This window comes from Seriola dumerili, unplaced genomic scaffold, assembly GCF_002260705.1.
Source record: "Seriola dumerili isolate Sdu_G_001 unplaced genomic scaffold, Sdu_1.0 BDQW01000011.1, whole genome shotgun sequence".
Taxonomy (NCBI): domain Eukaryota; kingdom Metazoa; phylum Chordata; class Actinopteri; order Carangiformes; family Carangidae; genus Seriola; species Seriola dumerili.
In genome coordinates, this window is record NW_019174266.1 from 5,146,891 (window position 1) to 5,158,640 (window position 11,750).

At 39.3% G+C, this 11,750-nt stretch overlaps 1 protein-coding gene across 1 annotated transcript; it reads right to left on the reverse strand.

Moving 5' to 3' along the window:
- Positions 1 to 10,080: 10,080 nt before the first annotated feature.
- On the reverse strand, positions 10,081 to 11,453 carry LOC111224602 (sentrin-specific protease 8-like). Its single transcript, XM_022749155.1, has one exon. It carries the CDS (start codon positions 11,432 to 11,434, stop codon positions 10,769 to 10,771), a length of 666 nt encoding a protein of 221 aa, XP_022604876.1. The 5' UTR covers positions 11,435 to 11,453; the 3' UTR covers positions 10,081 to 10,768.
- Between the last annotated feature and the right edge of the window lie 297 nt (positions 11,454 to 11,750).

Consider the following 11,750-nt stretch of genomic DNA (forward strand, 5'->3'; position numbering starts at 1 on the left):
CATGAAGAGGCTTGACTCCCAACAATTTAGCAAATTTAAGGAACTTGCACAATTTAGGCTAAATTGTAAAACTGGAACACAATGTTGGCAGAAGCACAGAGTCCTCAACAACTTGCACATGGAGTGGCAATGGTTTTCTGCCAGATGAAGGGGCAGAGCCAGACATTTATGCCTTTTTCTCATCGATAGACAAGTGCTTTAAGGTGTTTATTTTACCTTCACATGTTTCAACTGCTGTCTTCCTGCAGTCTTCCTCAGAAGAGACACGTGATGTTGCTGTGACGTGTCTTATCAGCTTGTGAGGTTTGACAGGACGACCAAGCCCCCTGCTGTTCAGCCGCTCCTTCAGAACAGCATCCCAGGGACTGTTTTCAGATCTCAATGGCCTCCCTAATCCAACGGTGGTGCTTGTAGCTCTCTGTTTGAATGACCTTGGCCAGACATTGTTAACATTCAGTGCTTAACCCCAATTTAAGTTGATATTCAGCGAACATGCTCCCCCAGGGAGTTTTTTTCCCCCCATTCAAAGCAGCTGCATGCACTGTTTACTGTATCAGGCCATTTGTACATCATTTGGGAAAAACATGATAGTTGCCCAGGAAAAAAATCATCCGACGCCTGTATCATATTTTGAATCTAATTGTTCTCTGTCTCCATCATTCTGAAACCACCACACAACAGATTTTGACAATGACAAATTTTCACTACTGTCACATAAAAAGAGGCAAAAATTGTCTGATGTTACTATTTTGAATTTACATGACATAGGTGGGGAATGAATTTGGCATAAACAGCATCACTAATCTTGACACCTATTTTTGTTACACTATGCTGGATTACAGTTTAAAGATTTAATGTTTAGATGACAAATCTACATTTAAATCCAGATGATAATATGTGAGCAGTCATGGATCCTAAACAAGGCCCAGTAAATGTCTTCATGACTGAACTGAATATTACGCCGAAACAAGAACATTTACTCTAATGATATTAAATTACTTTAAAGAATAGCATCATAGGATAAACAACATGGAAATGTACTGTAATATTAACTGACAGTATTTTATTTGATCTACTCCAGATCACTCTGTTCACATTCCCTCTTCTTCTTCTTTCACTCGATCAGCTCCACTCATCCATCCCTTGAAATGTCCTGCTGACTGCGTCTGCTGCTCTGCTCATATTCATTAAGCAAAGTCCAGTGTAATCCTAGAACACGTGTGAAAAATTACATTACCATCATGGAATTAAATTTTCATTTTCAAGTTTACATGATTATCTTAATAGTGCCCAATAGGCTTCTATAATTACTTTAATATTTATCATTTTAGCCTGTTATTTTTCCAGATGCTTTGAGGATGGAACACTATATTATAATCATGGATTGTGCATTTAAAGGAGAACCCAACCCTTTTTAAGAATTCACATTTGTTATTCCTGTGCCCCAGAACAAACTGGTGAATATTTGTGAAAGTGCAGCACTCTCCTCTAAAGTAAGAAACCAAAGGGAGAACCTTAAAATGTGGAATGTCATCCCCGTTTGCTCTATAACAATGAATGGGGCTCTGATGCTGCAAGGCCATAAAATATTTGTGTAATCTCTTACACATCTCTTACAAGGAATAACAGCATTAGAAAAGTAAACTGTGGAACCATGATGTGGGGAACATGGATGTAGGACTATTATAAAACATATTAGATTGAAATAATACAACCATGGTGGGGAACAAACAAACAAACAAACAGACGGTGGAGCAGGAAGAGGAGGGATAGAAACCAAGCAGAGGGAAGCTCCGCACTGTTATACACTGACCTCTTGCGGTGAGTGGACAGTGTTGGCGCCATTTCGGATTTAAATATGGACGACAACAACATGATGGCGTCAGTGAACCACTTGACTCAGTGTGCAGTCCGCGGTCAGTAAGTAAAAATACTCGGATCTCCTCCTCTTCATCACGCCGGTCTCCAGGAACCCTCGTCCCCTTGCATCTCGTTTGCAGAAGAAATCAACTACCTGGTACCGGAGGTAAGTCCGACAGCGTCAGAGTTTTAAAGTTTACTCTATCAGAGATCTTATTTAATTGGGAAGATGACTTGTTTGCATGGTGAAAGCACAGGTTAAAACAATGAATGCAACTGAAACATTGATTGTTTTGGAAGAGCGTTACTCAGCACAAAGTTGAGTTGAGTTCAGCCAGTTCATTTTTTTTCTGAACGTTCACGGACCCAGGATCTGTGGATGAAGGCAACAGAACCACCTGCCCTCTGATTGGACTCTGCTTTGAGATGGGACTGAATACTACTATTTTAATGAGGTCGTATTTGTCACTAAACAGTGTCAGCTGGAATTAGCAGAGGGTGAAATAGGCTCTCATTTTCATTGGCAGCAGCAAATATCACTTAAACCACAATCAATTAATGTAAGTGTAACAGACTGCTGTGTTTGCGATGCGTTATGCTTTTTGAGGTGTCCCCTGGGAATTACCTTAGGACTGGTGAAGTGTTGTTGTTGTTGTGTGCCTCTGTTTTACATTGGCACTATTAACTGTAATGTGTCCAGTTGAAAACCTGTTTTATGCATTTCTGATCAGCTATTTCCTCATTAAGGTGGGAGAATAGTCAAAACTTTGTTTTGTTACACTGTATTGTTGGTATTTGGACTGGTTTTTATTGCACATCACTATCTGCATTCTGATTTTATTATGGCCCTGACCGGAAGTTGTGATTTGTATCTTTCCGCCGCTTAGACGTTATTTTCCAATGTTTGTTTGCTCGACGCCATGGGCCCTTTTTTTACGTTGTGCGTCACAAAAGCGGTAGTAGTAAAACGCCGTGGGCGTGTACATGCGGTTCCCCTCAGTGCCTGCAGCCAGCCGGTAAAACCCTAAAGGATGGACAAAATTATTTTCAACGAGTCCCGCTGTGGGAGCAAGCTAGCAGCCTCCTCTGGCAGCTAGCTTGCGTGCGTTGATGAAGGAATTCAACGATTCCATTATAAGATGACAAAATGTATTAAAAAAAAAAAAAAAAGACTCAGAACTTTTCTAAATCCAAAGTTTGTCATCGATCTCTAGTGTTCTTTCCTAACGTGTGTGTGTGTGTGTAAAATTCACACACAAATATCAACATTAACATTTGAAACCTTTCTCTGTCTGCATCCAGGACATATGGAGTACACAGAGGTGCCACCCCAGCTGCATTCAGGACCCCACCAGCTGTGCAGCTTTACACAGAGACTGGTAGGATGACAAAGGCCGGGGTCAACTTGCCGGTTTCCACTTTAACCGTTCATCCCAGGTACATGCCTGTGTCTCATAGCAAGTGTATTTTGTATTATCATTGCTTGCCCACTGTGGGCAAGCTAGCCACCTCCTCTGCATTAGCAAGCTGCTAGCTGGCATTGTACATTGATGAATGAGTTCAACAAAGAATAATAAACAAGAAAATGTAAAAAAAAAAATAATAATAATACATGCCTGAATACTTTCTAAATGCATTGTATGTCTAACTGATTGATCTGTCAAACAGACATCTCTTAGTATTCTTAACAGGTGCTTCCCACTGGTAGTTTCTCTAGGATGAGGTGTAATGTAAACAATACACACTTGTATTCATGCATGGAAAAATGTAATTTAATGCACATTTACAGTGACCACTTTTTTCCCTTTTTTTTAATAAATAGTGTATGTTTGCATGACGAGTTTAATTTTCTGAATAAATATCTTCTAAAATATGACACTGAGTCTAACTTCTCAACATGAACAATGTAATTATCCATGTTAATATTTATCTTTATTTTAAGCAATCTCTGACTGGATATTTATAACATTGTATATGGAGACATGCTAGTTGCCCTTCCCTTTATTCCACTCAACAAAATTATATACTGTAAATGAGTGAATAAATAGGTTAGAGAGAATAATGTTTTTAATGGGGGAGTCTCATCTTATTATACAATCCTGTGTCAAATGATAAATACATTAACCTTGTAACCTTTCTTTCACTTATTTAGTATATATTGTGCATTATGACATATTCCTTACTATTACCACCTTAAGTGACGAATTGGCTGTTCCAGTGACTGCACAGGACAAGTGAAAAGTATGAACAGTATAGGCTACATGTAGAAAATACCAATTATGGTGTAAACAGCAAATGGACTGAATGATTATAATAAACTCTGGTAAAGAAATGACACTAGTTATCTCTTTACAGGTTGGATGGATATGAAATGTGGTCTATTTAATGCATCTTCATGAGTATGTAGTGTTAGAATGGCGCACGTGTTGCCGATTATTTGAGGATTTAAAACAGCTCAAAGAAAAACTGCGTGCTCTTACTTTGAAAAGCAGAAATGGTGGCGTCAGCAGGCGATCACTTGATAGGAGTAACACGATACAAGTCGATTTTCGTTCGTTGTCTTCAAACTAAAATGCAAATCCACAAGCGTAGAGAAAGGAAAATTGATTAAAAAATAGTTGCAAGATATTTTTGTGAGTTTACAAATGTATTTGTGGAAGGTGTTTTATATCTACAGATCACACATTTGCTCATTGATTGTCAATCAATTCACATAAATAATATTCAGACAAAATCATCTAACTCCATACCCATCCCTCTTTCACTTCACCTGCACAAGTTTTCACATGTCATTTCCCCCTCTCTCCTTCATTCTTTTCCTCCCTTCCTCCTCTTTCTCCCTTTTGATGTCAGAGAAATCATGTGACCCCCTAAACTGATTTGGAGGGATCTGGAGTTGCAAGCTTTTCAAACAGCAGCAAGTCAGTTGTATGCCATGCAGTAAGTTTGTAACATGCTTTTACTTATAAACTAAGTAACCTGTGTAAGTAAACAACCACTGATTCGAATGAGACAAAAGAAAAACATGTTACTAAAAGTCTGTAATCTCTTATTAAAAATTCTGACAGTTTTGTAAAGTTGTGAACAGCAAGCCTGGAGATTTAAATAAGCACAAAGGGCGGAGGCCAACTACTGTAACTCCTTGTGTGTGTGTGAATGTGGAGTCAGTTTTAGCTGTGGAGTGATGGGGCAGGTCGATGCAGATGGCCAGACAAGCTGCAGCCTCGTCCATACCTCCAGAGAGCCGTATTGTCTGTCCTGGAATGCTCTCCGGGTGACCTCTGACCTCTCTGGTGTGAAGGAGAATGCTGACTGTAACTTCACGGTAATGGTCTGCATTACACACAGTAAAATCATCACACCCAGGCTGCATTACTGGAGGTTTTCCAAGAACATATTACCTCAGTGATGCATTAAATGTGTCCACGTCTGCTCAGAGCACAATCCAAGTGTTACAGTTAATCCATTTATGAAGTGAGAGGTGCTGTGTTTTTCTGGTATACACTGGAACCAAATATCCAGAGAGAATATTACATTACATTACAAAAGCTATACATCTTATGGAAATATTCCACACTGGGGCAATAAATTCATGCATGTTTATGAAATAGAATTATGAAAAAGGCTAATATAAAAAGTAAGATGGATGTACATGCATTATACTATAATTTCGCCAGACAAGGCCTAAGAAATGGCATTAGAGAACATTTTTTCTTTAATAATACATGACTACAATTAAGCATTAAGTAAAAAGATCAGTGCTAACTCAGTTTAGCGTTACATTTTTCTTATTTTCATGGAAAACCAGCCAAGAAAAAAGAATTACATCATTCTAGACTACAACTGCGTTTGATGGTAAAAACATAGTCAGCTGTCTTAATGGTAAAACTCTGGTTAAACATTTCATTTCTCTCCTGCCAGAGGACCTCAAAGGACCAGAATGCAATGCAACCACATGTTAAGCTGTGTTTTGATTAACAGAGGTTGGCTGTGACCACAGACACACCCCTGTGTTCACAAACAAGTTGGATAGCTTTACTATATTTATACATCTATATGCCCACCATTGACTGAGAGCAACACGTTCACACCCATTCTCTGGAGAGGTGCTGAAAGGCATTCTGGGACTTTTTCTGTAAAGGAATGATAATTTTTCATTGGACAAACTCTGTCTTTGGTTTCAGTCTGTTTTAGTGCAAGTCTGATGATACCATCATTGTTATAACTACAGTCCCTGTGGAGGAGACACAGCTGTGAATGTCTGAATCTTCATGGTTGGATTAACTGTTGTCTATATGAACATTGCCATGGAATTAAATTTACTGTACTTTTTCATTTTCTTCTTCACTCTCATCTTTTCCCCTCTCTCTGCCTCTCTTAGCATCTGCACTTCATCAGCTCTTTCTTTTTCCTTCCAGCAATAACTAATTCAACACAGCATCTCCTTTGCTGAAAGATCTGCGGTTCCTCATAACTCAGTGTGTATTCACTTTCCACAGAATCAATGGCTTTGGTTAAGAGTCCACCAAGTGACACAGGCTACAGTTGTTTAAAGAAGACACAAGTGGTGAAAGAAACTTATTGTTTCATTTCATTTTTGCTTTCATTTTTACATGTTTTAGTCTATTGAGCCATTAAAGACAGAATGATTTCTTGTTCTAATGTGTAATATAGTTTAAAGACTTAAAGTAATAGTTTGACATTTGGTTGGAAATATGCTCATGCTCTTTCTAACCTTCATGTCTGTACCGTAAATGTAAGGCTAACGTCAGCAGCTGGTTAGCTTAATTTAACACAAATCCTGGAAACGGGGGGGGGAAACAGCTAGCCTAGCTGTGTCTGACGATAACATAATCTGCCTACCAGGACCTCTAAAGCTACATAATCAACACATTGTATCATTCTTGTGTCATTTGTACAAAAACTAAAGTGTAAAAAGTTTTGGTTTACAGGTACTGGTAGGTGGATTTTGTTACCGCTAAGAAACAGCTAAGCTAGCTGTCTCCCCCTTGCTAAGCGAACCAGCTGCTGGCTGATGTTAATATAAAAATGGGAGTTGGAAGTTATTAATATGAGTTATTAGCCAACTTACAGGACTTTAGAAAAGAAATTGCTCCAATTCCCTAGTTGCCAGCAGAGGTTGATAAAAGTCAATCATTACTTTCACCTTAATAACTATTCACAGATTTCTCCAAATGTGTTTTTAATGGTCTTGTCCTGCTGGTTCTGTGTAATACTTCCCATATTGAAGCTGGTGACTCTAGTTTCTAACTCTCTGCACTGTCTTTGTTGGATTTAAGAGTTGTAATTTTCCAACTGTTTCCTTCAGGGACCGAACACTAAAGTTAAAGTGCTCATACAATGACTGACTCTCATAACAACTCTAGTCCACTAAATGATCCATGGAGGTGGGATGGACAAGCCTGGCTGGCACTTCTGAATCTCACTGGTACAGTGTTTTAACATGGAGCACAACGGTAAGCCTTATATCACGGGAATCGTGCTGCACATGCAGTGGTGCATCTAATTCTTGCCTTTCTCGTTTAATTTCTGATGAGATGTGATTTTGACCTGACCTACTTAAACGCCCTGAGCAAGAAAGATGTGTTACCGTGCAGTGCACACCTGGAAACCAGGATGTAACTGTGCTGGTTTAGGCCTCTTGATAGGATGCTGCTTGTTTTAATCAAACTGATTCTCACGCAGGCTGCTGTAAATTAATCTAAAATGGTTCCAAGTTGTTGTAGTTGGTTGCAGATGTGTTGTGACAGGAGATGATGTAATGTACAAAAACACTCTCAACACTCCCAAAACAGATTTTACTTTGACGGGCCAGACACAAGTCTGAGCTTAGGAGTTGCATGGCCTGTGTGTGTGTGTGTGTGTGTGTGTGTGTGTGTGAGAATGTATGTATGTACCTCCTCCAGGCCTGAGGAGTTGAATCTGATGAGCGAATATGAACCACCTGGAGATCCGAGGCGAAACCTTGGCTGCTACTCCTGAAATCAATTACACACAACCCTGATTAAGAACAGCGGTGAGTGAGTTCACTAATGGAGCTCTGTGTTTCTGTTCATTTTATGTATATAAATGAAGGTGTATGTCTGCACATCTGATCATAAATGAAAGCCATATGTATACTTAAATAGTTTCAGCTCAAACTGGATGTAGAAAACATGTTGAAAGTGTTTCGGAGTGTATATTCAAGTCAAACCGAGTTGAAATAGCATTTAGATCAAGAGAGAATTATTTTGAACTTGCGCTAATCACTGTCCTCAAATTTGTTGTCCAACACTGTTTTTCAAAGTTTCATAATTGCTTCCAGTAAAAGGCTTTAAAGACCAACTGCTGTCTTCAGCCTTCATTTCACTGCATAGCTGTGATCCATGTACATGAGTAGTAAGGGGCAGAGCTAGGAGACAGAGACTCAAACCTGGGTCCAGCAGGTGAAGAATGACCTGTTTTCTGATTAGGACCGAGATTATCAAGAACCCCACTGTTGTTTTATTGCTAAATAAAGCTACAGATACTAAGATGCTTTGTTTTACGCCACAGAGAGATGTGTATTATTTGCCAACAGAGCAAAGAGCACGGTACAGGATTTCCTAGGATTTATGTTTATCCGTCTCAGTTTAGATTATCCAGAACATTACAATATGTCCCTGTGTAATATTCTTCCAAATTACTTTTGATTAATTTTTTTTATTTAACCATAGTCTCCTGAGATTCATTGTGTCTTTTACAAGAGAGATCTGGACAAAATGACAACACAAAATAAGTGTCACATTGTTAAATAACAAACATTCCATCTAATGGCAACAAAACAAAGCCTGAGTGACAAGAGACAAAACAATTACATTTCTTTGAATGCAGTGTTTGAATGCCTCATATGAAGGCAGTGTTTCCAGAGCCCTGGCTGCACAATAAGAAAATGCAGTTTTACCAAGGTCTGAGCTGACTCTAAGATTATCTATCTAGATGATCTGGCGTGGCAGCTGTTAAGAGTACCTGACCGGAAGTCAAGTTCAGTTTCTTTGTAAGCCCAAATGAAGAATGACTTGATACAAATTGTGGCGATTAAGTAGCAAATTAGTCTAAATTAATGTGTCCTTCCTTGGGTGCTTTGTCTCACTAATGTGGTGTGCTGCCAGCGTGGTGCATGCCCCAGCTTTGTGGCATTTTATGAGGACAATAGTAAACCCTGATGGCTCGTCCGACTGGTTACTCCAGATGAAATATGCCTGTGGGATGTAGATGAACACAGGATGCCAGAGGAGGGAAAGAGAGGAGGGTGGAAACCGTCCAATAAGTGCAGGGCTTTTTTTTCTGACACACAATTACTGATGGTATCCCTGATTATACACTGTATGTGGTCAATTAACTTGGCGAGTCCATTTTCATGTAGTCAGGTTATTGCCTGAACATCTTAACTGCTACAGATTTCTTACAACAGGCTCACAGTGAAGTTTACACTTTGCCTGTAATGTGTTTCAGCTTTTTATTGCTGCAGTCCATCATGCCATTGAACTTTTGTGAGTATTATGTTCCTTTCTTTCCAACCACAACAATGAGATGTTTGAACGTTAAGCTGTTGCACGGGAGGCCTGAGTACTCACTGAATTGTTTGTAACAATCAAAAACTCAGGTACTTAAAGTTTGTTTTGTCAGATTCTTAATCTTGTTTATTTATTTTGAATCCATTTAGTCTACGAAATGTTATTCGTGTGATAATTCTACTATTTTCTTTAATTTTAGGCGAATTTTGGATTATTATTGAAGGATTTTAAAACACTCACCAGAGTATAGATATTTCAAACATGGGGAAATCGCCAAAGTAAGGTATCTAAAAGCAGTTTACCATGGGATAACATTCTGGTAACACATTTTTTGTAGTAATATCCATAAAATTGAGAGGTATTTTTTGTCTTCCCTATTGCATGTTGGTTCACATCTGTATCTAAACCTGTCAGTTATCTTTATTCAGGCTAAACACTGAAACAGACATTTCATCAAAAGTTTCAGTAAAAGTGCATCTACAAACCTGCAAATCGATTTCTTTAGTGAGGTAACTGTGTATTCGAATGCTGATGGAAACTTTAGTGAAAATGTAAATTTATTTCTATTAATACAATTTTGAAGTCAATGAAGAGAAGACAGCTGAGACCTCAAATTAAAAACCACAAAGCAAATGTAGCATTTTGTCAACAAAAGTGTGACAACAGTAAAATTTATTAAGTCAACAGACGATGAGTTTGACATTTGCTTTATGTGAGAACATACATTCCACCACTCGCAACACTCGGTGCACATCCTACTCTCATGCAGCACTTTTCTTTGAACTGTTTCAAAACTTAAAGTTTGTAGTTGCAGACATCACACCTGTTCATACTAGAAAAAAAAAAAAAAAGTGACCAGAACACGTGACATAAAATAGGAGCCAAAGTTAAGATGCACATTCTTATTGTCAATTCTAGTTCATTTAAAATGACCCTGAGCAATAATCTGTGTAAACATTTCTACATTCGCTCCAAACTAATCAAATGGAGGAAAAGGAAAGTGTGTGTCTCCTCTTCCACATGACATATTCTTCATCCTCCAATATCTACAAGGGGTGGGTGGGTGGGGGATTCCTTTCATAGGCATGCTGGTGTTCTTGTTTACATACTGTATGTTGCTGTGCATATACAAGGGATAAACATGACACCAACTGTTCAATGAATCATTAAAGATTCGTAACATTGCTTTATTTTTTAAATGTATTTCTCTTGTGGAGTATGATAGAGACTGTAATAGAAATATACTTCATATATAGTTAAATACTGTATTGAAGGAGTGCATTCCAATGCTCCAGCAGTAGATATGTGGGGGCTGACAGCTGTTCTGCATATACTGAGGGGCAATCAACGTGCTAAGGAAAAGACAGAGAGCAGCAGAGATCATTCTGAGCTAGACTCTGGATCAGTCTGCACCATTCAGCCCGCTTCTGGGTGATGTAGGCTGGAGTGATGATTTGCACAGGGAGGCGCGGTGAACCCTCCACCCTGGCCTTCTCACACAAGGCCTCAGCGATACAGATAACGTACATGCCACAGTCATAGCTGTTCTGCTGTGAAGGGCAGGGCTCCTCCACAAACAGCGCCTTTCTCCCAGCACCTAAGAAAGGCTCTAACTTGCTGGCGATGCGCCGTGCGTGCAGTGAATTGCTGCCGTTTTGAGAGTCATAGTGAGCAAAGTGGTTGGAGTTGTGATGGTAGACCAAAAGGCTCCAATGGGATCCCCCAGCGGTCTGATTGGAGTTGTCATTAACAGCTAGGAAGACCCAGCGACGAGAGGCAAGATCCAGCGGCTCCAGAAATAGGGCTAACTCATCAGGGCAAGAAGCACACTTGATGAACTGGGTGACCTCCGGGCTGATGAAGATGATTGTCCCTCCCAGGACTCTGAAGCGCTCAGCAGCAAAGTACTCGAAGGCAAAACCAATAACTTGGTCATTGAGCCAGTAAGGTCCTTCCAGTAAGGACACATCAGAGCGCCGCAGCAGGCTGTCCTGATAGCTCAACACTACAGGGTCCATCCTCCTACACGGTCAGGGAGTGTCAATCTGAAAAACAAAGAGGAAGAGTTTAGTGTTGAATGTTTATCTGATTAATTGATTAGTCAATCACCAGAAAAATAATCAGCAACTACGTTGGTTGTACAAAACAAGCAATCTGAAGATGTGAAAGCTGTGATTTGATGTGGATTTTTTTAACTAAATCCTTAGATTTAATAGAACAAACAGCTGATCGATTAATAAAGAAAGTAACTGGTCAACTGATAATGAAAATAATTGATATTTGCATCTCTGTCGTAGTTGGTCAATAGAAGAGAAGTAATCAAATTACACTGTT